Source organism: Lutra lutra, chromosome 16 (assembly GCF_902655055.1).
Source record: "Lutra lutra chromosome 16, mLutLut1.2, whole genome shotgun sequence".
In the NCBI taxonomy this organism is placed as follows: domain Eukaryota; kingdom Metazoa; phylum Chordata; class Mammalia; order Carnivora; family Mustelidae; genus Lutra; species Lutra lutra.
The window spans coordinates 15,138,301-15,166,026 of record NC_062293.1 but is presented as its reverse complement, the minus strand read 5'-3'; the positions used below and the strand labels follow the sequence as shown (position 1 = coordinate 15,166,026).

The window sequence follows — 27,726 nt, the reverse complement described above, 5'->3', positions numbered from 1 at the left end:
TTGGTTTTTTTGTTTGTTTGTTTGTTTGTTTAAGATTTCATTTATTTATTTGACAGAGATCACAAGTAGGCAAAGAGGCAGGCAGAGAGAGAGGGGGAAGCAGGCCCCCCGCTGAGCAGAGAGCCCGATGTGGGGCTTGATCCCAGGACCCCGGGATCATGACCCAAGCCGAAGGCAGAGGCTTTAACCCACTGAGCCACACTGGGATTAAGGGTTGTTTAACTGTGAAAGAAACAGTCAGCAAAAGACCACCTGAGGCCTCTAACAACTGCTCCCCTTCTCCTCACCCTCCACCTAAAAGACCCGGCCCCGCAAGGTATGGACCGCCCTACGGTAGCGGGCAAGGGTCCGATAGGGGATGAGGCCACTGGCCAGTGGGACAGGAGCAGAAAGAAGCTCGGGAGAGGAGCCCCGACCCGTTCCCTGATGCAGCACTTCTGCCCAGCTCCGCCCCCTAGGAGTCAGGGCCCCGCCCCTGCCCCGTCGGGTCGGGAGAAGTTGCCCCCGCCCAGCGAACCCCGCCCCGCCGCCGCGCCGCTTCTTTCAGCACCGCGGCGCGGACAGCTCCGGGGCTGGAGCCGGGGGAGTGAGGCGCGGGAGCCTCGGGCCTGGGGGAGCGGAGCGGGGAGGGCAGCAGAGGGTAGGCGCAGGGGGGCAGGCGGGGCACGTAGCCCCGCGGCCCACTCCGGGGGCAGCGCCCACCCGGAACCGGACGCCGCTGAGCCCGAGGACAGGTGGAGACGCAGGGAGCCGGGCGCTGGTGGCTCCGGGCGGAGGTTGCAGCCGAAAGATGCCTGTCCGCAGGGGCCACGTCGCGCCCCAAAACACGTACCTGGACACCATCATCCGCAAATTCGAGGGCCAGAGTGAGTGTATGCGTTAAGGTGGGGGCGGATCTGAACTCCTGGTTCGGTGGCAGGAGTGGTGGGACTCTACTTACTTCGAATGGAGCAGAGTGGGGGTTATTGACGCTGAATGCAAAATCCTTCGTTTTAATGTCCCCGGACATCTTCTGTTCCAGCGAGTCCCACTTAACTCAAATGCCACACTCTCCTCTGGACCAAGAGAGACAGGCTGCAATGCCCCCTTCCCTGAGCTGATTTCTCCGTATCCCAATCGCTGATCTTCCCTTCTGTCCGGCTTCCTCCTCCTGACACCAACCCCCACCCCTTCCTCCAGAGGTTTCCTTGATCCCTCCTTTTCACCTCCTGACCCTAGCCACTCTAATTTTTATAGGCCCTCTCGCCAGGCCTGAGCCCCATCTGTTCACATCCTTGCTCCCTCTTCCTGACTCCTTGCACTAACTCCAGGAAGCCTTGGGCCTCTTTTCCACTTCACTGACCCTATTACTGCCCTGGTCTTCCCACTACCCCCAGGCCTGACTCCCCTTCCCCAGCACTTCTCTGGTCACCGTTCTGATACCCCCCCCCCCCCCCGCTCCTTACCATCACCCTCATTACTTTCAAGAGTCCCATGGCCACCCCCTTTGACTCTGGCCTCCGAGGTCTTCCCACCCTCTCCAGACCTGACTTCTCTCCCTCATTCTGGTTACTGCTCTGCTCCCCCATCTAGACACCCCCTCACTGCTGCTGAAAATCCCTATGATCTTTCTGCCCTCGGTTGCCCAGTCTTGGTCGCCATGGGCTTCCCACATCCCACCCCAGGTCGGAAGTTCCTGATAGCCAATGCACAGATGGAGAACTGTGCCATCATTTACTGCAACGACGGCTTCTGTGAACTCTTCGGCTACTCCCGAGTGGAGGTGATGCAGCGACCCTGCACCTGCGACTTCCTCACAGGACCCAATACCCCGCGCAGTGCCATGTCCCGCCTAGCGCAGGCCCTGCTGGGGACAGAGGAGTGCAAGGTGGACATTCTCTACTACCGCAAGGATGGTGAGCTTCCCTTGTGCCACAGGTTCTGCAGGGCTGACTCGGCCCCTCTCTTGTCCAGCCACAGTGGCCATCGGGAGGGCACTGACCCAGGGTCCAGAGGCCCCAACAAATCCTGCTCCTCTCTGCTCCTCAGTTTCCTTATCTGCACGGGGTGGGGTGGGGGGAGGAGCAATAGGCATTGGAATCAATGCCTTCTGAGGTCCTTTCCCAAAGCTGGGGACCAGGGTGACTCACCAACTGATCCTCACTCCAGGCAGGGCCCCCCGCTCCACCATCCCTCCCCCACATCCCCAGTCTCCTGGCTGCCCACTCTGTCACTGTCAGCCCCAGCTGTCAGGCAGCTGGAATGAAAATGAACCTTTCCTCATCTCCGTCTGCTCTGGAGATTAGGGGAGGAATCACCCCCTCAATGCCTCTGTGGGCAGGCAAGGCTTGGGGGCTGCTTGCTGGGAAACAGGAGTGGACCTGGCTCACCCAGCCCCAGATCGTTGAGGAGATAGAGTCTGGAGTTTGCCCCTACCCAGAGGCTCGTCCAGTTTGGGATGTTACTGCCAGCCCACGTTTATTGCAAGCGGGACAAAAGCATGGGGCAGGAGCTGAGGACAGAGCTCCTTTAAGCCCTTTAAGACTCTCCCCCTAGGACCTCAGAGTCTCAGACAGTGGGTGGGAAGAAGGGGAGAGATGAGTGGGAACTAGGATCCTAAAAGTCCCTTTGAAATCACTTAATGGCCCCCCACCCTGGTTCTGCATCAGAATTACCTGGGTCGTGTTTTCCAAAACACACCTTCCCTAGAGAGAGGCTGACTCAGAGGTGTGAGTTGAAACCAAAGCAGGTGCATTTGGAGAAATCTCCCTGGCGGTTCTGATGTCCTGTCAAGTTAAGGAACCACTGGCTTAGATAAATCCCTTCATTTCATGGATGAAGAAACCAAGGCCCAAGACAACGGAGGGACTTGCCTGATATCCTACTGCTGGGGTCCAACTTGGGGCAGAACCCAAGTCTCCAGATTTTTGCCTTGAGCTATTTGTTCTGAGTAATCCCAAGAGGGGAGAAAGGACCCCCAGCTGCCTCTGCTAAGAAGCCGGACTTCTGGAGAAGGCAGGCATGAGGGCCCTCTGAGTATAAAGACCAGGTTCCTTTGGATTGCGGCTAAGGGGTACTGAGAACCGGGGCCCTAGGGGCCTGGGGTGTGTGTGGAGCATGAATGCAAGTGGACATAAGCATGTATGTGTGTGCATGTTTGTGTTCAAGGGCTTCTAGGATGCTTCTTGGCTGGGTCCTGGATGTCCCCCTGACTCACTCCTGCTGCCGCCAACTAAGCAGATGCAGGGGTAATGATTAGGGGAGTAGGAAGAATCTGATTTAGTTTGGCAGCCCTTGCAGGGTTAATGAAGTCAGAATATTTTTAAAAGCTGTGACCTCAACTCCTCACATCATTGCAGGGAGGAGGTGACAGTCAGGGGAGTGAGAAGGGTCCCCTTGAGATAGGATGGGACAGCAGGAAATGGGGGGATAACAGGTCCTTAACCCCAGAGCTCTAGCTGGGCCCCAGAGACATATGGGCTGGTCTCAGAATCCTAGGGATGTCAGATCAGCTTTCTTAGGGTCTCTCCTCAGCACCCTGCATGTACCCGGGCAGGGGGAAGAGATCAAGACCAGGCTTTGGCCCTCTCAGATCAGGATTCAGATCTTCAGAACCCTGCTGGGGTCTTCCAGATATCAGAAGAGATCCCAGGACTTAGTCTTGGGGGCGTGACCTGGGTGAAAATGGAAAATTACCACATATCTGGTGCCTGCAAACCCCAGCCTATGCCACTAAGCCCTTCTCTGCCCTGTTACCCAAGCCTTATACCACTTGGACCCACCTGAGATTGGCCCAAAATCCAGAAAGGAGAGCTTCTTGGCCTGTATTACCCTAAGGAAAGAATGTGGTACTCAGATAACTTATATTCACCTTATGGTCCACTCTGACTACATGATCCTTCTTTTATAATGTTCCCATATACCTTTTAGTCCTCCTGACAGGTCTCCTAATGGTGATTTCTTCCCTCTTCCAGTCAATACCTCCTTTATTCCCCTCCCCCTGACTCCAGGGAGGTGGAAAAGAGTCCTGAACAGAACTCTAGCTGGTTTATTTATAATCCTCTTTTCCTCTAAAAGGGTAATCCACTGACAGTTCTCCAAGTCAAAATGAAAGTGTTCATTTATCTCCGCATTATACAGCTGCACAAAGTTGGATTCAAAGAAGCCACGGCACTTGGCAAAAATTGCCCCATGAGCTAGGGCTCAGAGACCCCTAAGAACCTGGCTCTTCCGCCACCTGCCTTTACTGAGGAAAGTAAGAATCTAACAGATAAGGAGGGATGGGGACAGTCACGACAGACTAAAACTAATGAGAGTTTGGAGGGAGGAATAGAGAGTGCTCAGATCTCTCTCACCTTTATACAGGCCCCCGCTGGACCCTTGGCAGAGGAGCCTAGACCTGCCTGTGTTGGTCGGGCCCTCTTCTCTAATGACCCCAAACCAGAGAGTCTCCTCATCTCCAAGTCACACTAGAGGATGCCTGGGCTCCTCCAGACCTCAGCTCTGGATGAGGAGGACAGGGTAAGGGCCAAGGTCAGAGGCCCCAGTGTTTTCCATATACTCACCCATGAATGCCAGAAGCTCCAAGCAGGAGGCCACCCTCCCCTGTTACCCTCTCAGTGGCAGCTTTCTCCAGTACCAGCTTCTCCCTGAGGGCTCCCTACAAACCCAGACTGGGCATAAAGAGGTGGGGGTGATAGACAGGGAGGCTGTGTGGAAGAGGGGCAAGGGCCAGGGGGCGAGGGGTAGGGACAATGGGAAACTGAAGGAAGGAGCACATCCAGGGGGCAGAGCAGAGCAGAGAGAAGGGCTGCCTCCCAGAGGGCAGACAAGTCTGCTGCCCTTTGTCAGAGGTGAGGTGGGCCCTGGAAGGAGCCCCTGGAAGGGGTAAAAGGTAGCTCCCCCTCCAGCAGTGGGGCAAGAGCACAGGGACACCGCCTCTCCTGGGCACAGCCTGCGGTGACACACTCACCTGCTTCTGGTCACTCAGACACAGTCACTTGTGAGCAAGGGCAGCCTAGGGCTGTGGAAAAAGAAAGTTCCAAACTCATCTAAATCCTCACAGACTCCTCTCTCTGCCCACCCTAGAGGCAGCAAGAATGAAGGTCGGGCACGGGATGCACGACTCCCCTCCAACCCTCACTATTATGATGGGTCTTTGGTCCACTCCCATCCTCAGTTTTCCCAGAAGAGCATCAGTGGGCAGGTCCTACCCCTTGAAGCCTGGGCCTTGACAGTGCCCAACAGCATAGAGAGCCTGGAGACTCTGCCCCTCTGTCCAGCTTTGCCCTCTCCCTGCCCTATCCCAGGCCAGGTCTCTGGAGTGCCAGAGAGGAGTGCCAGTGAGGTGACAGTCTGGCCTCGGTGGGGATGTGTCGGACCACTGGCCAGCAAGCCTTCCTGGGTAGGTCCCGGTGTCCCAGGCTAAGAGTTTGGGCTGTGGCTCGGGAGGCTGAGCCCATAGCCCTCTGAGCCCAGGGGCGGTCACAGAGGCAGGTGGGTGGCCTCTCCTCGGTGTGGATGTCTCCCCCGGGGCCCAGGGCAGCAGCTGGCAGATGGCTGCCTGGTGCCTGGGAGTCAGGGAATCTGATCCAGGAGATCCCTGCTCCCAGGGAAGAAGGTGGGAGGGAGGATGCAGGCCACTTAGCTGCACCCCAGCACTGATGGTGTGAGGAGGCAGTTTGGGGGAAGAGAGATCCTAATGGACCCCAAAGTAGCAATGCTCCTGTCAACTGGACTCCTGCGTGCTCACATTTACATGCTCTTTCATTCACTCAACCAACACACAACACCCAGGACAGGTACTGACCCCTCATACGTGAGACAGACCCAAATCTACCCTCAGGCAGGCTGATCTGCATATTTACTTGAGGCCCTGGCTCTTAGCATCCTGCCCTTTGGGCCTGATACCCACCAACAGTTTCAGCTGAGGGACATGGGACCACTGGGTATCATGGAAAGGGGGACTATAGAGCATCTACCCACCAACTCAGGCCATAGTCTGAGCTCTGGGAGTATGTGGCTATCTTAGGTCTGATTGCCCCCGCCCACACACACACGCAGGGGAGACCCTGAAGCCAAGAAAGAAGAACAGAGGGCCAACAGCTAGGTCTAAGCTGCCTAAGAGGGCGTGAGAGGGATAGAAGGAGAGGGGCCTGTCCCCAAACTGCCATCTCTCTCCTTCTCCAGACCCCAGGCCACTGCCCTGCCTGCCCTCTAGTCCCTGTACCTCTGCCTTGGGACCCCTGGGGCAGCAGCCTGGCCTTTACTCCAGTGTCTTCATCCTGGACCTGTCCCTTCTCCCCAAGCTGTTATGTGCTGAGAGCTCAGCGAGACTAGCCCCACCCCACCTCCCCTTCCAGCCCTCTCCAGTCAGTTTCTCAGAACCCCAGGCTCTGCAGAATGGAGGGGAGGGCTATGTCTCCCCCTCCCCTGAGGCACCATCATGGATCTTGAGGCCCAAAGTGCCCACTGTCTCCAGGTACAGTACTTAGTGTGTTTTCTGAGTTCCTTCCAGCATCAAGGGAGCGGGGCATCTTTGTCGGGTAAGAATATGGCAGCTGAAAAAAAAAAAAAAAAAAGAATATGGCAGCTGAACCCAGGGCTAGCCAGAGCTACATGGGGGTAGAATGCCCGACATCCCCTCCCCACTTAATCCACCCCATCTGCTCAGCTTTAATTACAGCAGAAGCAAACCTCAAGGTTAAGCCCTGAGCGGAGGGCTGAGTGTGGACTTGGGCCCGATGCTACATTATCTCCTAATGAGCAGCTAAGCTGCTCTCCCTACCTCTGCCCTGTGGGTGGGGCACCTGCTGGGCAGCATCACCAACCTTCTACCCAATAGTCCCATGGCTGCCCTTCACTTGACCTCCACCCAGCCCCCTCCCTGGCTTCCCCTGGCCGTGTTACTGCAGGAGAGGATCCCTTCTGTGACCCCTCCCAATGGTGTCTGCAGCCTCCAGCTTCCGCTGCCTGGTGGACGTGGTACCCGTGAAGAACGAGGACGGGGCCGTCATCATGTTCATCCTCAACTTCGAGGACCTGGCCCAGCTCCTGGCCAAAAGCGAACGCCGCAGCCTGTCCCAGTGCCTGCTGTCCCAGAGCTTCCTGGGCTCCGGTGAGGTGGGGGTACGGGTGGTGGTGGGAGGGATGCGTGGGGGTACTAGATGGGACAGCTGGTCCCCTGGGCCTGGCTGCTCTGACCCTGGGCCTGCTTTCAGAGAGCTCTCATGGCAGGCTGGGGGCACAGGGGCCTGGCACAGGCAGGGTCAAGTACAGAACCATTGGCCAGATCCCACAGTTCACGCTCAACTTCGTGGAGTTCAACCTCGAGAAGCACCGCTCGGGCTCGACCACGGAGATTGAGATCATCGCACCGCACAAGGTGGTGGAGCGAACCCAGAATGTCACTGAGAAGGTCACCCAGGTGCGGGCTGCAGGGCAGGGTGGCGGGGCTGTGCTGGGCCTCGTGGGTCCCTTCTCAGGCCTGGGGCTGGGGGTGGTAGAGACAGTCAGCTTGTCCAGCCCCCTGGGGTCTGGTCTGAGCCCCAGGCCCCCTGTCTTGCCGCAGTCTGATTCTTTAGCCCTGAAGGCCTACCTAGAGCCCACCATCCTGATGGAAGCGGCGGGGAGGTGGGTATCAACAGAGCCTGGGGATAGTGCCACGCCCTAGCTCTGGAGGAACCTGGGAGGGGGGATCACCCAGGCCACCACGGGGGCCTGTTCAAGTCTCTGCCAGTCACAGAAAAGGAGAAGCAGAGAGAAGTGTCAGGGCCGTCCTAAGGGGAGAAGAGGAGGAAGGATGGAGGGCCCTGTTCCTGTCCCTGTTCCCCACCTCCACCCCCAGCCCACAACAGGATCCTCCCGCCAGCCAGGCAGAGGGGAGTTGGCCCTGGCATCTTAAGTTCTCTTTGAGCATCTTCCTGGGGATTCATGCCCTGAAGCAGGCCCAGAGTCAGAGGATCCAGGGCCAGGGGACCAGCTGTCCCATCTGGAATGCCTCCCTCCCTGTAAGCCCCTCCTTGGCCAGCCCCAGGCAAACCTTCCTGGGTTTTCTGTTTCAGCTGACCCCAGTGTGCCCTCACATAGGGCCTGATGTCCCAGTCCCCACCACCATTCTAGAGGGAAATGCAAGAACCCTGTCTGAGGTTCAGATGACCAGACTCCTGCCCCTGACTTGTTGTATGACCTTGGACAAGTAACCTTAACCCTTTCTGGGCCCCAGAGCTCTCCTGTAGAGAGAGTTGGACTCCACGGTCTCTAAGGATCCTTTCGACATTGAGTAATGGAGACATCAAAGGGGGCTAGGCCAGGGCTGAGTGAGGAAGTACAGGTCATGGGGGTGGGGGTCTAGGGGGCCTCCACTCAGCTTTCTCAGTCTTTGCCTTCATGAGGGATGGGTCAGTTCTTTTTCCTCCCTGCCCCCTTTCACTTGTGAACAGGTGGGATGGAAACTCCCTGTCACCCAGCCCCTCCCCAAATGTGAGAACCCTGGGAAGGAAACACCCCAGGCTGCAGGGCCCGGGGCCTCAGAGGTCAGGCAGGGTGGCCCTAGTGACCTGACCATGGGAGTCCTGCCAAGGCCACTCACCCCAGGCCCTCAGGTTGGCACAGTGGTGATGGGGGGTGTTAGACTGGAAATTTGCCCATGAAAGACTGACAGGCCTGGCTGGGGCCCATGGTCCCGGCTCCACCAGCCCCTCTGCTCCTATCCTGCCCCCCCCACCCCAGCGCCCCAGACTGCCTTGGCTTTCCCAGCTCACCCTGTAAGGGCCCTAAAGTAGGAGAGGCACCTGACAGACCTCAGGGGAGGGAGCTGGCATGGGCCCCGAGTAGGGAAGTTCCCCCGCCTCAACCAAGGCTCAGAGGGCTGGGCCCTCACACCTGAGCTCCTACCTCCTAAGGACCTAAGCTCTTTGATGGATCCTCCTTATTGTGACCTCATCTGTTAACGGATCTGATTTGCAAAGGTTAGAATGTAACACTGCAGATTTTCTCAAACCAGGGCCATCCGCCAGGGCCTATCCAGTGGTGGGGGTGGGGTCAGCGGGCCAGCCCTCAGGCTCCATCAGGAATGATAGTAGAGCGGCATGTGCCACTGGGATGCACGATCACGTCTGGAGTTGGTTGTGCTTTGTTATCCACTCTGTGGACAGAGGAACTGAGGCTCACAGAGCTCATAAAATTCACCCCAAGACAGACGTATAGCAATGTCAGAACTGGGATCAACCTGGAAGGTCTGGCTGGCTTCAAAACACATGCCCTTCCTGATACCCCAGCTGCCTCTAGTGTTGGGTAGCTGGCAAGAGCCTGGGCATGCCGGGCTGGGCCTGGTGACCCTATATTGGCCATAGTCTCCGAGGCAGGGTGGGAGGGGCAGAACAGAGGGGCCTCAGCTGAAAGTAATGAGCAAAGCCCCCTTGCACACATGCAAAATAGTTGGGGCTCCTTGGTGCCCAGGACCTGTCAAGGGCTCAGATTAGCTACATGACCCCAGTTTGACTCTTCCCATGGAAGGCTCTGTGAGTTGGCCCCAGGGAGGCCCCTCATTGGTCTAGGCTCCCCGGGACCTTCAGGACTGAAGAGGTTCTTCTGGGAGTGACTTGGTCTCATCAGGAATCCTGACCTCTGGGAACCTCCCAAACCCACCAGAGAGTATCGAACCCCCAGCTACCCTCTTCGATCTAAGTTCTTCTCTGGAACATGCCCACGATGACTCCGAGCCTGGTTCTCCTCCCCCCACCCCACCACCCCACCCCGCCCCAGTGCTGTCTCCACTCCAGGCTGGCCTGTTTGTGAGGGAGCTGGTGAACTTCCAGCCTGGGTTCCCTATCCAACAGAGCTGTGTCCTTCCTCATGTAACCCATCTCCCCTCTGTACTTCCTCCCAATACACCTGTCACCTTATGAATTTGCCTCACACATGCTCTCCCCATCTTTGCTTCATCCCCTCTACCTGCCACAGCCCTCATCACCCACCCTCTCCCACAGTCCCCTCCCCCAGCCCCTCCGAGAAGCCTTCATCCCTCCCAGCCCTGTCTCACTAGCAGCAGACACCCTATGTATCCCCACCCCCAGGTTCTGTCCCTGGGTGCCGACGTGCTGCCGGAGTACAAGCTGCAGGCTCCACGCATCCACCGGGGGACCCTGCTGCACTACAGCCCCTTCAAGGCCGTGTGGGACTGGCTCATCCTGTTGCTGGTCATCTACACGGCCATCTTCACACCCTACTCAGCCGCCTTCCTGCTCAGCGACCAGGACGAGTCACAACGCGTGGACTGTGGCTACACCTGTAGTCCGCTCACCGTGGTGGACCTCATCGTAGACATCATGTTTGTCGTGGACATTGTCATCAACTTCCGCACCACCTATGTCAACACCAACGACGAGGTGGTCAGCCACCCTCGCCGCATCGCCGTCCACTACTTCAAGGGCTGGTTCCTCATTGACATGGTGGCCGCCATCCCCTTCGACCTGCTCATCTTCCGCACTGGCTCCGATGAGGTGAGCAAACCCCATTCAGGCCAGCGGCTGTGGCTACTCCCTGTGCCCCAGCCCTGAGGCTTCCCAGCCCCACAGTCCTGGGTGCAGGGAGCACTTGGTGTTGAGTACCTTTGCCAAAGCAGGTGGGGATAGAGAGGGGACCTCAAACGTGTCATCTCCCAGCCCCTTGTGCTGGCTTCTAAAGCACACTTACTCTGGAGTTGGAAAGGGAATCCACAGGCTACTTCTGCAAGGCAGCCTGATCCCCTGGTCACCCCCAGACCCTCTACTATGCCCACTCACTTCCTACGGCTGACATGAAGGCATTTGCAGGCTCTTCTCATAGCTTCTAGTCCCACAATGTCCTTTTGCCCCCATCCTTGGGATCAGCTTTCCATTCAGATCAGCTCTGCTTTCTGTGTACCAGCCACCCCCACAACAGCCCGTCCAGCAGGGGGCTGGTGGGGAGGGAAGTCCATCATCACTCCCTGCTCCCGTGCCCACCCATTTCTAGCCAATCTCTTTCCCTCCTCTCCACCCCAACCGCCCCTGCCAGAATACCGAGCGGCCCTCTTACCCACCTCTGCCCCAGCGCTGCACCTGCCAGCCTCACTCCTCCACACAGAAACCAGGACCGGTTTCAAATCATTTATCTGACCCTGTAGAACCTTCATTGGTTTCTCAGTGGCTTGAAATAAAAGCCAAGCTCTTTTTGGACCTTGAGGTCCACAGGAGCAGCCCCCAGTCACCCACCCTCCAGGCTCATTTCTCACCACTCCACCATCTACCCTGCACTCCAGGCGGCAACACCGCACTTGGTTTCCCATGCGGGCTGTGCCGTTTCATGCCTCCACGCCTTGCTTGCCTCATTCTACTCCCTGTGCCTAGAATGCCTTTCCCTCTCCCTCTGTCTGCCTGCAGATTCAGCCTCAACTCTCAAGATTCAGCTCATGAGTGAAGCCTCCCCTGTTCTGTATTGATCACCCTTTTCTCTGCACTCCCCTGGACTTCTGTCCTCACAACCATAACAATGTTTTGAGATTTAGGCTGAGAGCTCCTTAAGACCCTCTGCTGTACTGTGCTGTGCTGTGCTGCCACCGGCTAAGAGCCCAATGTTTGTTGAATGACTGTGTGACCACATGCACAAGCAACCAAAGGTGATCCTAAGTGCAGCCTTTCCAGGGCTGACCCTCGGTTCCATGGCCCCCTCCCTGCCCCTCCAGACCACAACCCTGATCGGGCTGCTGAAAACGGCGAGGCTGCTGCGGCTGGTGCGCGTGGCGCGGAAGCTGGACCGCTACTCTGAGTACGGGGCAGCTGTTCTTTTCCTGCTCATGTGCACTTTTGCGCTCATTGCACACTGGCTAGCCTGCATCTGGTATGCCATCGGCAACGTGGAGCGGCCCTACCTGGAGCCCAAGATTGGCTGGCTGGACAGCCTGGGCGTGCAGCTCGGCAAACGCTACAATGGCAGTGACCCAGCCTCCGGCCCCTCGGTGCAGGACAAGTATGTCACCGCCCTCTACTTCACCTTCAGCAGCCTCACCAGTGTGGGCTTCGGCAACGTCTCCCCCAACACCAACTCTGAGAAGGTCTTCTCTATCTGCGTCATGCTCATCGGCTGTGAGTGCTACCCCATGCCCAGGCCTTACCTGTGCCATTCAAGTTTTAGTTGGTAATGAGACAGAACACAGTAAAGCTGTAGGGGATGGGCAAATACAAAGCATGCAGCACAAGGAAATTTTGCACCTGTTCACCTACTACACACAGAATTTAACACACGTACAACATTTTGTTCTGTGCCAGGCAACAGGACCAGCTATACTACTTGTAGAGCCCAGTACAAAATGAAAAGGTGGGGACTGTTTATCTAAAAAGTCTTAAGGATTTCCAGAATGGTGACAGCAGAGCCAGCAACCAAGCCCGGGGGCCCTTCTTAGCACAGCTCACACACCCATGAAGCTGGCCCTTCAGGCATTTTTGTAAGTGCTTGTCAAAGGTGCATGCCCTGTGGGGGCCGTATTACAAGCCCAGTTTACAGACCAAGGAGACTGAGGGTCCTAACTTGCCAGGGATACACACAGACCCAGTTTTATCCCAGGGGGCCGGCTCCTCTGGCTATGTGGCCCCCTCCCTGCCCCTCCAGACCACAACCCTGATCAGGCTGCTGAAAATGGCGAGGCTGCTGTTTTCAGGCTGCTCCGGGCCCTGCACTGCGCTGCCTGCTCCCCAAGACACCTCGTCTAGCAACACAAGAGTCAGATGGAATTTTACACGTAGAAGTTGTCATGTTCAGAGTATTTAGAGATGTGAAAGCCCGGAGAAAGAAAAACAAGAAAAAAAAATGGGTGAAAACAGAGACCAAGAGTTTTCCCTTTATTATACTTTTTTTTTTTTTTTTTTTTTTTTTACAACTTGAAGGAGGAAAACAAATCTGTACTAAAAAAATCATTGCCCTAGTTCTCAGGAGTCTGGCCTCTGGGTCCAGGAAGGTGCCAAGAGACACAGCACAGAGGGAGGAGGGAGGAGGGCAGGAAGCCCAGGGGCTTTTGTCCCTCTGTGTGCCCTGGAACAGTTCTGGGCACTCTGACTTGGCTCTGGACGGAGGGGTCCCTGATTAGAGGGTTCCTAGGGAGAAGGAAGTCTGGAGCAGGCCTTGGGGTGCTATGGCCTGGTGGGGCTGCAAAGGAGCTCACTCCCCGCACCCCTGCTTCTTCACCCCAGCCCTCATGTACGCCAGCATCTTTGGCAACGTGTCAGCCATCATCCAGCGCCTGTACTCGGGCACTGCGCGCTACCACACGCAGATGTTACGTGTCAAGGAGTTCATCCGCTTCCACCAGATCCCAAACCCGCTGCGGCAGCGCCTGGAAGAGTACTTCCAGCATGCCTGGTCCTACACCAACGGCATTGACATGAACGCGGTGAGCCCCGCGGCCTGACCTCGGGTGGGGCAGGCGATCCAGCTCATGTCCCAGCTCTGGCTGAATGCCCCCGGGGGAGGCCGAGGTCCCGTGGGCACAGGGCACCCCCAGCCCCCTACCATCTTCCACTCTACCCCCTCCCCCTGCCCCCCGCTCCGGCTCCCCTAGCCCCAGGCCCAGCCGCATCCCGCTGGATGAGGCCGCCCCCCTCACAGGTGCTGAAGGGCTTCCCCGAGTGCCTGCAGGCCGACATCTGCCTGCACCTGCACCGAGCGCTGCTGCAGCACTGCCCTGCTTTCCATGGAGCCAGCAAGGGCTGCTTGCGAGCGCTGGCGGTCAAGTTCAAGACGACTCATGCACCTCCGGGGGACACGCTGGTGCACCTGGGCGACGTGCTCTCCACGCTCTACTTCATCTCTCGTGGCTCCATTGAGATCTTGCGCGACGACATGGTGGTGGCCATCCTAGGTGGGTCGGGCAGGGAGGGCAAGACCGGTATGGGTGGGTGGGGTGGAAATAGAGATGTCCTGCCTGGACTACTCCATTCCTACTGGCCTGCCATGTGCGCATGCTCGGTGCTCAGTGGAGAGCTTTTTTCTTTCTTTCTTTCTTTCTTTTTTTTTTCCTTTAAATACCTAGCTCACTGAACCCTTAAAACAAATCTCTACCATGGGTTCCATTTTCCTGATAGGGAAGTAGAGGCTCAGAGAGGTCATGCCGACAGGTGGCCAGACCAGGATTCCAGGGCTATGTGTCTGACTCCAAAGTCCAAGAAGGCGCCTACCTTCTTCCACTCTTGGGGAGCTCAATGTGAGAGGGCAAAGCTTTATCTTGGGTGGAGGGAGGACCCCAGTCTCATTCACTGCTGCTATACGGACAGCTGGACACTTTGGAAGAAGGATATGAGCACTGGACAGGGGACAGAGTTGGGGGCACACAAGCCCCTGCTCCTTACCAACCATGTGACCTTGTGCAAATCACTTCACCTCTCTGAGATGATTCTCATCTTCCTTGCCTTCTCCCTGACTTCAGCCCACCCCAAGACTCTGATCAGGATGCCAGCCTCTCCTTCCTTTGGTCTCCATGGCTGGGCTCTCCTCCAGCCCCACTGAACAGGCTGCCTCCAGTTCCTCTGCTCAGTCCTCTCCCTTTGGTCGCCCCCCAGCTGGTGTTCACCAAGTGTGGGCTCTGCTTTCTTTTCCTCACTCAGTACCCTCACCTGAGCTACTGCCTTGCTCCCACATTCTCAGCTGTCCTGGCCCCAATATCTCCTTAGGCCAGAATATTCCATTCCTTCCTGGGTATGGCCACCCTATATTCCATAGGCAGACCAAACAACGTGTCTGTGTCTAAAATCATTATCTTTCCTCAAATCTGCTCCTTCAGAATCCCCATCACTCTGAACCATCCGTTGCTGGGGCCAGAGATCTGGAAATCAACCAAGGGAGCACACTTCTCCTTTCCTGTCCCATCCCCACCATCCAGGCAGCCACAGACTCCCATCTGTTACCCTCCTTAATACCTCTCTATCCCACACCTGTCTCCTTGTCCCTGCCTGGCTTCAGCCCTCATCACATCCTTCCTGGGCACATGTCAAGTGCTCCTTTCCTGTGTCCCTACATCTGATCTACCCCCATACTCCATTTTCCACCTTCTGCCAGTGACCTGAAATTCACATCTGCATATTCCTATTCTATTCAAAATATTTCCATGGTTCCTCATGACCCATGACATATGTAAACCCCTGATCACAACATGCACAGCCCTCCCTGATCTGGCGTCCCTAAATCCTGCCACCCTCCCCCCTGATACTTCATGCTGCTGCCATCCAAACACTTAGACTTCCCTACCCTGCAGTATCTGTCACACCTCCCTGCCTTTGCACGTGCTACCACTCTGCTTGGAGCACTTTTCTAGCAGATCCTGGTCATCCTTCAAGGCTGAGTTCAAGCCGTGGGCTCCTCTATGAGACCTTCCCTCACTCCCAGCCTACCTTAGAAGTGCCATCCACGTGGGAAGGATAATAAATCTATTTAATAACTAAGAAGCTAGTCCAATGTAAGTTTCAGTTAGAGACTTGAAATCCTCTCATTTTGCCTTGAGTGGAAATGTACATTAGGTCATAATCCTTTGTCTACTGGATAACCATCATTTTATGATGTTGCCCAGTTTTCAAGTTTATGAATTTCATATGTGAGTCTGGTGAGTCCCTTCTCTCTCTGGACCTTAGTCCCCTCCTTTTGGTGATCTTTGATCCTGTTCTCTTGGGCAACAGGTCTTGGCTTCCATCCATCATTGTCCATGTAAGCCATTAGGGCTCCTGGTCATACTGCCAGGCTGAGGGGCTGGACTTCCCCGTGGGGAGTGGATGTCAGGCAATCATGGTCCCTGGCACCCCAGCCCTGGGCTCTCTGTCTGCCCTCACTGGGCAGATGGTTCTTCTACTCTGATTGCCTTTCTCCTGCGGGCCCAGCCCTCATTGTCACAACCCAGCTCCTACATCACATCTTCTGTAAGCCTTTCATCCCAGCCTCCACCAACCTTGGTCGATGAGCCCCTCCCCCTCCTTTTAGCTTTTTGTTCTCCCCATCCTAAGACTCTACACATGATGCATAAACTAGTTGGTAGCATAGATGCCTGTCTTGTGGGACTTTGGGGGCTCTTTGGGGGGGGTGTATAGGATCTTATTCACGTTTACATCCTGTGGCCAGCACAGGGGGTCTGGCACCAGGAGGAACCCTACCCTCACCACATGCCCCAAGTGTCATCACCCTACATCCACCCTGGGACATCCGTTGCCCCCGGTGCCTGGCACCAACCTGTCTGGTGCTTCTTGCTATTTGAGGCAGGTTCTCAAGCATCATATCTGTTCCTCTGGACAGCCCAGTGGGGCAAGCAAAGCAGATATAGTTAAACCCATTTTAGAGAGGAGAATGGTGGTGGGGTCCAGAGAGGGGAAGTGACTTCCCCAGGCTTCCTCTGCCAGGGCCATGCTGGTTACCGGGCCCCTCAATAGGGAGTGGGAACACAAAGAGATAGAAGCCTCAGACCTCACTGTGGGGGCAATGGGGGTTCCCAGCCCTGGGTTCCCTGCACTCACAGCACCACCAGACTGAGGGGCAAGGAAGAGGTTGAACAGGGAACCTTTCCTGCCCACTTTCCCCTGGAGTGGAGGGGTGGATAGGGGCAGTGCCAGAGAACAAAGAAAATAGAAGGGGGGGTGGATTCTGATAGGGGGTGGTCCTGAGGGGCCTGGAGACTAGTGTTGGGGGAGACCTACATGCTGGGATGGTATATGTCCTCTTCAGAGTTCAGAGAACAAAGAAAAAGGTCGGTTTCACGTCCAACCCCTCCCACCCCCAGCCAGCACACCCAGGCTTGTCTCTAGCCCCAGCCTGGCAGGATCCCTGGAGGGGGGAGAGTTCATGATCAAGGGTCCTCAGGGAGGCTCTTCCAAGGAGAGCTTGGAGCCAGATCCTGGAGAGACCCCTGTCCCTCTGGCTGGCAGGAAAGAACGACATCTTTGGGGAACCCATTAGCCTTCACGCCCGGCCGGGCAAGTCCAGTGCAGATGTGCGGGCCCTGACCTACTGTGACCTGCACAAGATCCAGCGGGCAGACCTGCTGGAGGTGCTGGACATGTACCCTGCATTTGCAGACAGCTTCTGGAGTAAGCTGGAAGTCACCTTCAACCTGCGGGACGTGAGTCTGGGCTGGGTGGGCCAGGGCGGGGAGTGGCCCTCAGCCAGCTGGTAACAGGCCATGGAGGCTGCTGAGCCCTTGGCCTGCCTGGCCTCAGGGGACCCATCTGACCACCTCCCTTCCTTTCCACCCCATCCTGCGTCCTTCACTGTAATTTCTTCTACGCCTACTGTGGCCAACATAATCCCAAATGTGATGAGAGCTACTAGTTATTGAGCACCAACCCAGCTTCATTTACACAATCTCATTTAGTCTTCTCCTTGCACAGGGTGTAATTTCCCCCACTTTCTAGATGAAGAGACTGAGGGTCAGAGAGGACGAGTACATCAGTTAAAGCCATACCGTTTTCAGTAAGCCATACAGTCAAAGGCAGAGCCAAAGAGTGGACTTAACTTTGTGCAAATCTACAGCTGAGGTTTTTCCCACCTCACAGCACCAGGCTGGAAGGGGGCTTCTGCCGTCCAGGGGCTCACAGTGCCAGGTCCCAGGGGTGTAAACGAGTGATAGAGCAGCCTCTCCTCTCAAGCTTATCACTCAGTGGAAGAGATTATAACAACTCAATGAAAATAAAGAGCCTCATAGTTAAATAACCAAGGAAGTCACGAGGATGTGTGGGGAGACCAAATTTCTATGGAGCTCAGGGTTACCAAGGAGTGCCCAGAAGGGACTGTATGGAGAAGGGGTGTCTGGAATCAGTGTGAAGGAGGGGGCAGGCATGCCTGGCAGAGAAAACAGTGACTGAGGTCCTGGCACTGAGCCTGCCACCCCCCAGCCTCAGGAGGATGGGTTCTGCTGGCTCAAGCTCCATGCCCACTTTCTAGAAGATGGTGCTGACGCAGGTTTTCTTACTACGGACAGCTATTCCAACCCTGTCTGTTCTGCTCTTCTACCCTCAGCCAGTATCTCGTCTTCCCACCTGATCTGTCTAGGAGATATTTTATAAGGAATCTGCCTTGGGGCCCCTAGCCCCTAGGAGCCATCAGATGGCCCAAGTGCTCAGTGGCTGGACCCTAGGGCAAGAGGGATGTGGTCCTGTGGTCTGGGGCATCTGTAGCCCCTCAGTATCCCCAAGTTACATGGTGCCAAGAGGGTGGTTGCCCACCTGTGCAGGAGAGAACCTTCAGGAAGCTTTCTGGAGCATCAGGGGAAGCCTGGCCTCCTGTTACTACTTTCTCACCTAGCTGTCTCAAAGGCCACAGGAGGGGGGTTGCAAGGGAGGAAAAAAGCTGTCCCAGCTTTGGTACCTGTCACTTGATGCTCTTGTTCCCCACAAGGCAGGCGGGGGTTTCCAGTCATCACCCCAGCCAGCTCCAGGCAGCCAGGACCACCAAGCCTTCTTCCTTGGTGACAACCAGTCAGGTAAGCAAAGCCAGTCTCCACTAGTGTTGGCCCCAGCCTTGCCTAAAGCCCCTGCCCAGCCTCCTACCCCTTTCAGGTCCTTCCCCATCTTCCTCAGCTTCGGACAGAGGGCAGCTCCCTCTCTGAGGCTCAAGAATAGACACCCTTGTCTCCTTCCTGCCCCTGTGTGCTCAGAACTTGAGCAAGGGCTGTTTCACATCAAGGCACAAGGGGAGTGGCTGGGCTGCAGCTCCCTGGACAGTGAGGCCAGGGCTGGACTGTCCCCACGCAGCCAGCAGCCACCCCCCCTAAGCTGGGACCCTAGCCCCCTTTTCGGGGTTAGAGTTTTCTGGGCCCTAGAAGCCAGACCTCTATGGGGGCAGGACCTTGTACTTCAGGGCACCCAGGTAAAGAGATCCACTTCTCCCAACCTGTGTTACCATGGCAGGTAGGGGAAGGGGATGGGCTCTGCTCCAGTTCATGCCTGTGGAACCAGCCACATTGAAGCTCAGGCTTCCTTTCCCTCCTGCAGCCCCAGCCCCTTCCCTGAGCATCTCAGATGCATCTGGCCTCTGGCCTGAGTTGCTGCAGCAAGTGCCCCCAAAGCCAAGGCACAGCCCCCCCAACCCTCAGGGAGACCCAGACTGCTGGCCTCGGGAGCTAGGCTCCAGGCTAGAACAGCTCCAGGCCCAGATGAACAGGTGAGTGTCCTGTGGGCCAGGAATGGGGGTGGCTGCAGAGAGTGGGCCCAGCAGTGGGCTAGGCACGGGTGCCCCCTCTTGGTGGCTCAGGGACATCACTGTGTACTCTGTGGGTTTTAGAATGGCTAGCCCCATTTAGCTGCAAGTCTCCCCTTCCCTAGGTCACTAAGCCCACTTCCTTGGGCGGCTTGTCCTAGCAAACCCCCAGACATACCAAGGAAGACTTTCTGGAAGAGGAGCATAACCTCATGCAGAAACAAACGCGATAGGCCCTACCATAGAGTGTGTGGCCTGTGGATGGCAGGGCTGTGGCGGTAGAGGGAGGGCTTGGGGCAGTAGAGTCTTGGGCTCCTAACCTGGCTCTACAACTGACCAGCAAGAATGTGGACAAGTTACTTAACTATTCTGAGCCTCTGTTTGCCCTTTCATGAAATGAGGATAACCAGAATACCCATACTAAAGCTCCCGTAAGAGGGCTAAATGAGGTGTGCATAATGCCTGGTCACAGTTATTATTGAAGTCAGGGATGTGCTAAGGGAAATTTCAGCAGACCTGTGGACTGTAGCGGGGAAGTAGCATCAGGTAGGTCCCAGACTGCCATTGCATGCAGCAGGAATGGCATGCCGGCTGCAAAATTGAGAGCTGCCTCAGGACCTGAACTGCTCTCCCTTACCCTGATGCTGACTCTGACCCTGACCTTGACTGTGGGTTTCTGTCTGGCAGGCTGGAGTCCCGCATGTCCTCAGACCTCAGCCGTATCCTACAGCTCCTTCAGCATCCCCCGCCCCAGGGTCACGCTGGCTGCATTCTGGGAGCCCCTATGTCCGATGACCTGGCCTTGTTTCCTGCAGCCTCAGCCACTCAGAGTCCAGGAACTAGGCTGCCCCCGGGCGGTCTGACCCCTGAACAGGTGAGCAGATGAAGGGATCCCCAAGGGCTTTCCTGGAGGCAGCTGCATGTCTGCCCCACCCGGAACTTGGTCGCATTGTGGCATCAAGCCCAGAGCCTTTGCAGTCAGAGAGCAGCCGTGGCTTCTGCTGTCCTCCTTTACGTCATGACAAGCAGCCTGGACAGGTGGTGGCAAAGCCCAGATTGTAACCATAGATCCCACAGCTGGGGCAAGGGCAACAGGACACAGCTCCTGCCAGTTCCCATCCCTGACGTTGGTGGCCTCCCCCTTTCTTGCCCCCCACCCCCAGGTCCCAAGCTGTGGCGACTTGAACAAGTATAGGCTGACAGGAAGGAACTCCTCCTCCAGGGGGCCTCCCCTGGCTCCCCTGGCTGCAACAGACAAAATTCTCACCGTTAACTCAGAACAGGAGCAGCCTGAGGGGCTCCTGTCACCCTTGGCCTCAACTCTTCCTCCCCTGGAGGTACAGGGACTCATCTGTGGTCCCCGTTTTCCCTCCCTCCCTGAACACCTCAGCTCCATCCCCAAGCAGCTGGAGTTCCAGAGACATGGCTCAGATCCTGGATTGGCAGTAAGTTGGAGCCACTGAACCCCAAGATAAGATACCATGAGGGGATTGAAAGTGGGTGAGAGTGAAGGATTTGGGGGAGGCAGACAGCTGCCCAGTGGACCTCTGAAAACCGTTCTCCTGCTGTAGCTACAAACTGCCAACCCAAGTGACCCACAATGGCGAATGGTAAAGAGGCTCAGGAATTTCCCAGACTCCTCTAGGACTCTGTTTAGATGGTGTTTGAGGCTCAGGTGTAGAGGTAGCTTACGGGACGGAGGAGTCACTGAAGAAAGAAGTTTTTGATCCATGTGAGAACCTTGCTCTCGGCTGGGTACTGCCACCCGTGGCTCAGAACGATCCACCGCTTCATGGCTCAGCACCCAAGGTTAGTGAGAGCTCCTGCCAAGAGCCTTTGAACTGGCTGAGGACAAAAGTGTCCTCTGTAGTGGACACATCAGGGCACAGAGCTCCAGGCCCCAGCTACTCCACCCCTCATGGTTCTGTGATGACGTTTGGGACTCTACCAGGTAGCGGAATGTCTCACAGCTAATAAAGTCAGCACATTTCATGTTGGGCTGAGTGTGTTACTTACCTGAGAGTCATCAGGTCCTTGATTGTGCTGTGACTCCAACAGCTGTGGTCTTCTTTGAGTCCCTCCCACAAGGATTTGTGTGTTGGGGACCTGAAGGTGCTCTGCTGGACCCAGGAACCCACAGGAGCATGGAGCTTTTAGCTAGGCTAGGGTAAAGGGAAACAGAGAGGGTCTGGCTTGGCCAACACATCTGTAGTGCTCACCCTGTGCCAGGCCCCTGCTGACAATTCTGTAGATACTGGTTCCCTAAGCCTCACCACAATCCGATGGGGTCAGTATTATTGGCCCTGTTTAAGAGACAAGGGATCAGAAGCAGCGAGAGGCTACGAAATTTTCGTAAGCATGAAGGGGACCTCTGGGATGCTAGTACCTTCTTGCTTCCTGATCCAGGAGCTGTGATGTAAGTGTATTTCAGATGGTGAAAATATGTGCACTTCTATGTGTAAATTATACTTCAATTTTAAAAAAAGGAATGAAGGGGTGTCTGGGTGGCTCAGTGGGTTAAAGCCTCTGCCTTTGGCTCAGGTCATGATCCCAGGGTCCTGGGATCAAGCCCCGAGTCAGGCTCTCTGCTCAGCAGGGAGCCTGCTTCCCTTCCTCTCTCTCTCTCTGCCCGCCTCTCTGTCTACTTGTGATCTCTGCCTGTCAAATAAATAAATAAAATCTTAAAAAAAAAAAAAAAAGGAATCTTGGGACACCTGGGTGGCTCAGTTGGTTGAGAATCGGTCTTCAGCTCAGGTCATGATCTTGGGGTCCTGGGATCGAGACCCGTGTCAGGCTCTCTGCTCATCACAGAGTCTGCTTCTTCCTCTCCCTCTGCCTCTCCTGCTGCCCCTCCCTCTGCTTGTGCTCTCTCTCTCTCTCTCTCAAATAAATAGATAAAATCTTAAAAAAAAAAAAAAAAGGAATCTTCCCTAACATTACGGGAAAAGGATGACATGGTTTCAATCCAGGTCTGGGCTGAGAACATTGCAGTTAATCACTCTAGTGAAATGGAATTTTGTCCAAAAAGTACCTGGTCGCTAGCCCTCAGTCCTTTTTCAGAACTTCTTGAAAGAATTTTGAAAATGAATCTCTCCTACCACATACACATTTTTAACATTTAACATTTAACATTTGAAGTATTTCACTGATGAGCTTAAATAATTGCAAGCATGTAATTTCCAGTGTATTGTGAATATTGATACTTTATAAATTGCCTCATTTATATCAATCCATTTAGATCCAAGTAGCATAGTGATTTCAGAACCAACAGCATTCTTTTTTTTTTTTTTTTAAAGTAGCATCCATGCTCAATGTGGGGCTTGAATTCATAACCCTAAGATCAAGAGTCACATGTCTGCCAACTAAGATAGCCAGGAACCCCTAACATAATTCATTTTCTTTTTTTTAAACTTATTTTATTTAGATTCGGTTAGTTAACATATAGTGTAACATTAGGTTCAGATATAGAGTTCATTGATTCATCAGTTGCATATAACACCCGGTGCTCATTACATCACATGCCCTCCTTAATGCTCATTACTGGGTTACCCCATCCCTCCCACTCTTCTCCCCTCCAGTAACCCTCAGTTTGTTTCCTATAGTTAAGAGTCTCTTATGGTTTGTCTCCCTCTCTGATTTCATCTTATTTTATTTTCCCCTCCTTTCCCCTATGATCTTCTGTTATGTTTCTTAAATTCCACATATGAGTGAAACTGTATAATTGTCTTTCTCCGATTGACTTATTTTGCTTACCATAATACCCTCCAGTTACATCCATGTCATTGTAAATGGTAAGATATCATCCTTTTTCATCTCTGATTAATACTACATTGTGTGTGTGTGTGTGTGTGTGTGTATCTCACATCTTTTTTACACCATTCATTTTAAAAAAACAAAAATAGGGGCACCTGGGTGACTGACTCATTTGGTTAGTGGCTGCCTTTGGCTCAGGTCATGGTCTCAGGGTCCTGGGATCTAGCCCCATGTTGGGCTGCCTGCTCAGCAGGTAATCTGTTTCTCCCTCTCCCTCTGCCCCTTCCCCCACTCACGCTTTCTTTCTTTCAATAATGAAATCTTTTAAAAAATAAAAAATAAAAACACGAGAATAAGCTCTTCTTTAACATCATTCTTTTGTCTCTTTTCATAATTCCATTCTATTCCCACCACAGTTTATGCTACATGTAATTTATTTCCAGATTTAAGATCTATTATTGATAACCTGATCATAACTGTTTGCAACAAATATATATATATACACATTTAAAAAAAATTTTATTTATTTATTTGATAAATCACAAGTAGGCAGGCAGGGGGTGGGGAGCAGGCTCCCTGCTAAGCAGAGAGCCAGATGCAGGGCTCCATCCCAGGACCCTGAGATCATGACCTGAGCTGAAGGCAGAGGCTTAATCTACTGAGCCATGCAGGTGCCCCTATATATATAAATGTTAAAATTAAATTTTTGTCACCTTACCAAGCTTTAAGGATTACACTTATTAGTACAGAGTTGTTCAAAACAACAGAAATATATTTCAAATTTTTTAAAAATTATTTTTTAAAGTTTTTAAAAAATTTTATTTAAGTAATCTCTACACCCAAGGTGGGGCTTGAACTCAATGACCCCAACATCAAGAGATGGGTGCTCTACCAACTGAGGCAGCCAGGAGCCCCAAATATTTTTCAGAATTTTTTTTATAGAAATTACAATTTTATTGCAAATGCATGTATAAAGGAGGGTATTTTCCTCTCATAGCTCATGTGCGGATGAATATTACTTTTTTATCAGCGACAAGGTTCGGCAACACTTTTATATCTATTTTTCTTTATTTTTTAGAAAACTTGTTCAAATAAGTAAGCAGATAGAACACTAAGGGGTTTGTTATATACAGCAGTCACTTAATTCTTTTTGAGTTGCTCAAAGATCCACTATCTTTAAGATAATGATATCATCTAGCAATCCCGTACGATTCTCCTTTAATTGTGTTGAAAGCAAAGCATAAGAAATCATTCAAATTATCAAGAGATGTTACCTAGATTCAGACCCTTCTCCATTTCAAACTGGACTACACAGATAGGTTTAGGACTTGATTGGCTTTTGCCTTGGCCTCGTGGACGCTGGAGGGGAAAGGATGGAATGAATGGGAACCGACAAAAATTTAGGGCCAAGCAAGTAGGGTCGCCCGCCGATTTAACTGAAAACCAACCCTGAAATTCCGAGCATTTCTAGAATGTCCAGGAAAGCGCGGGAAGTCCTGACTACAGGTGGGTCGGTCTGCAAAGGCGCGTCCCCCGCCGGCCCTTGGGGGTTACTGGGAGACCAGTTCCCTGGTGTGCCCGGCTGTGAGCACCAGTAGGAAATTAAGGTGATTCCCACTTGGCTGGGGCCAGGCTGCCAGGCCGCAGGCCCCTGGGTAAGGCAGAATATAAATTTCTACTGGAAAGCGTGGAGGAGCCTCTCAGAATGGCAGCTGCAGAGAAGTCAGAGCAGGTCACGTAGGCGGTTTCACTGTCAGAGACTTGGCCTAGAACTTAGAGGCCTGGCGCGGTGCAGCTAGCTAACTAGCCTCTAGGCCACCCACGCCCCCATTCACCAGCACAGCGCCGTTATCTCTCTGACTGACATCTCTGCCAGCCAATCAGCTTTGCGGCTGAAAAAAAGCACCTCCCCCCCCCCGAAGTTGGGCCGGGCAAGTCATTGGAATGACAAACATTTACGCCTATAGCGAAGGGCTTCAGAAGCTACGGGCGTACTAGCCAATGAGAAGAAGGAACCTTTCAAAACGACATGTCAGGCAGCCAACGGCCGGCGCCGCTAGGGGGATCGCGTGGCTTCCGTTTCGAAAGGGCGGGGCGGGGCTTCAAACGGAAGGTGGCTGTTGTCCGAGCCGAAGCAGGTTTGAAACTGGGGTTCGGGCCTGGCAGTCGTTGTCTGTCGCCGCGGCCCCGCTTCCGGGCTAGGCCGTTCCTGCCCGCCCCCGCCCCGCCTCCCTTCGGACCCCTCAGTCTCAGGCCCGGCTCCCCGCCTGACTCGCGCTCGGCCTGCAGCAGATCGCTGTCGTCCCGGCCCGCACTGCGGCCCCGCCGCCACCACCATGTCCCTGCACGGCAAACGGAAGGAGATCTACAAGTATGAAGCGCCTTGGACGGTCTACGCCATGAACTGGAGCGTGCGGCCGGACAAGCGCTTTCGCCTGGCTCTGGGCAGCTTCGTGGAAGAATACAACAACAAGGTGGGCCGGGCAGGGGCTCGGAACCCAGCTGGCGGGGAGCGGGCCCCGGGAGCATCCTTTCCCGGTCGGAGCCCAGACCCCAGCACCCTGCTGCGGACTTGTCTTAGCGCTCCCGGAGCGGTTCCTCTGTGTCTGGCCCTGTGCAGAAGCTTTTGCACTCGTTGTCTCATTTAATCCTGGCAGCACTCCTGTGTAGTCAGGAGCGTAATTACCCCCATTTTACTTGTGGGGAAACTGAGGCACCGTGTGTGACTTGCCCGGGTCAGACAGCTATTTAGTGGGGGGGGAGATTGCTCTCAAACTTAACTTTTCAACCCAAAAGCTACGCAGTTTATCACGCCAGTCGTCTCCCTCCCCGCCGCATTGCTTCAGCTGGGGGGTGGCCTGGGGAAGAGAAAGGGATGGCTATGAAGATGCTGGTGCCTCAGTTGGTGGTCATACACTTTTGGCTACACTAGGTTCTTTTAGGGCTGTTTACTGTGCAGGCCTCCCCGCCTCCTCCCACCCCCAGGTAACCCTTCATGGATCCCCCAGCCTGTCTGCCGGGAGTGTCACTGCTGTTGCTGCCTCACATCTGTCCTCTTAAAAGTGATCTCTTTTTGGAAATTTTGGTCTGTGACCATGATCCTGCCACTGTTTCCTGAATAGAGAAGGATGACGCTTTCCTTATTTCTTCTTGGCTTCTTTCATGGTGCTACAGAAGTGTAACCTTAAGTAGTTAAGTTTTTCAGGACATTGACAATTTGAGGATCTTTCATAGAAGCACAGGCCGTAGGAAGCTTTTAAGCTGACATTGCAACATGAATTTACTTTTGAAAGTTGTTGAATATGTCAGTGGGAAGAATTTTCTTTTCCTTTATCCCTTAATCTCTTCCACTTACTGTATTAAGCACTGTGAGAATGATCAGAGCAACCTAGAGCCTTGGCTAGTGGTGTTTAAAGCCTTATACTCCTGCTTGACACCACGAACACCATGACCTAAGAAGAATGAAACTTTGGGGCCAGTGATAGGCATGGTGGGGGGGGCGGGGCGCAGGAGCTGGGTGGAGTTTGGTTCTGTTTAGTCCGCTGAATAGCTGTGATGTGTTGTATAGGTTAATCTTATTTCTGACTCACAGTTTCTTGTAGGAAAAGAGTTCTTTTTTACACATAAAGAGTTCTTTTTTACACTGTCAAAAAACATTTGTACATTGTGAGTTTGTTTACAGTGTTCCAGAAGCATTAGAGTCTAGGTCTCAACTTTTCTGGAACCTCCCCCCCTTTTTAAAGATTTTATTTATTTGAGAGAGAGAGTGAGAGTGAACTTACGTGCACGAGGTGGGGTGGAGAAGGGAGAGAGACAACCAGACTCCCTGCTCACCACGGAGCTGGACGCTGGCCTCCATCCCAGGACCCAGGGCTCATGACCTGAGCCGAGGGCAGAAGCTTAATTGACTGAGCCCCCCAGGCGCCCCTCTGAAATTCCCTTTGAGAAATTGATGGAAGCAACGGACTCTGATTGCCCAGATATAACACACACAGTTTACACACAAATCCCAGGGACTACTTGATGATATTGAAGTCCACCCATTGTACACAAAAAGAGTCCTGAGAGAGACATAGTTTTATTTTCTGTAATGGCTTCCTCTTCCGTACCTCCCATGGTAGTCTTCAGAATGGAATGGAATTCAAGGTCCTGATGTGGAAACTGTGTCTGTGTTGGTAAAATTGAGACTACTAGAACTATTATTTGAGAATATATGTTTTTTTAAAAAAGTAAAATATATTTTTCAAAGGGCTTGAGATTTTTTACGCAAATTGATGGACTTTCTTTTGGGGGGGGGGGCAAGGTGTTCCAGAGTCAGTTTGGGTAAGCACTAGCAGCCCCATTTCTAAGAAAGGAAACTAAGCCAAAGTTAGGCTACTAGTGGAATCAGTGAAGTAACTGTGGTCAGACCTCACTTACAGGAACTCTACCCCAAAGTTTGTCCTTTCTCTTTTTTTTTTAATAAAGATTTAATTTGTCAGAGAGAGAGCACGAGTAGGCAGAGCGGCAGGTAGATGAGAGCGAGAAGCAGGCTCTCTGCTGAGCAGGGAGCTGGATATGGGGCTCGATCCCAGGATCCTGGGATCATGATCTGAGCCGAAGGCGGCCGCTTAACTGACTGAGCCCCCCAGGCGCCCCAAAGTTCGTTCTTTCACTTACAGCAAAAGCTCGTGGAACTCTTGTGTCAGGCATACAGGAAGTGTGGATCTTAGTAGTGAAATGTAAATTAATAACCCTAGTGTTCACACCGGAAGCACTTACTTCTGTCTTAACTCACTTGCGTGATGTAGGCAACACAGTATCTTAAAACTG

The 27,726-nt window shown here is 53.9% G+C and overlaps 2 protein-coding genes across 3 annotated transcripts in view; both read left to right on the top strand.

Annotated features, from left to right (window-relative positions):
- The first annotated feature begins 587 nt into the window (after nt 1-587).
- On the top strand, nt 588-21,106 carry KCNH6 (potassium voltage-gated channel subfamily H member 6). Its single transcript, XM_047707652.1, has 13 exons — nt 588-866; nt 1,665-1,895; nt 6,935-7,096; nt 7,200-7,405; nt 10,056-10,481; nt 11,684-12,083; nt 13,185-13,384; nt 13,600-13,852; nt 16,893-17,086; nt 18,361-18,445; nt 18,957-19,125; nt 19,849-20,035; nt 20,325-21,106. Exons 1-13 carry the CDS (start codon nt 791-793, stop codon nt 20,622-20,624), a joined length of 2,889 nt encoding a protein of 962 aa, XP_047563608.1. The 5' UTR covers nt 588-790; the 3' UTR covers nt 20,625-21,106.
- A 3,907-nt stretch (nt 21,107-25,013) lies between these two features.
- DCAF7 (DDB1 and CUL4 associated factor 7) overlaps nt 25,014-27,726 on the top strand; it is a 34,005-nt gene continuing 31,292 nt past the window's right edge. For both annotated transcript variants that reach the window (XR_007123372.1, XM_047707156.1), the window contains exon 1: nt 25,014-25,388. Coding sequence is in view for 1 of the 2 variants with exons in the window: in XM_047707156.1 (XP_047563112.1) it covers nt 25,251-25,388 (138 nt within the window). In the remaining variant the exon portion in view is untranslated. The remainder of the gene's footprint in view (nt 25,389-27,726) is intronic.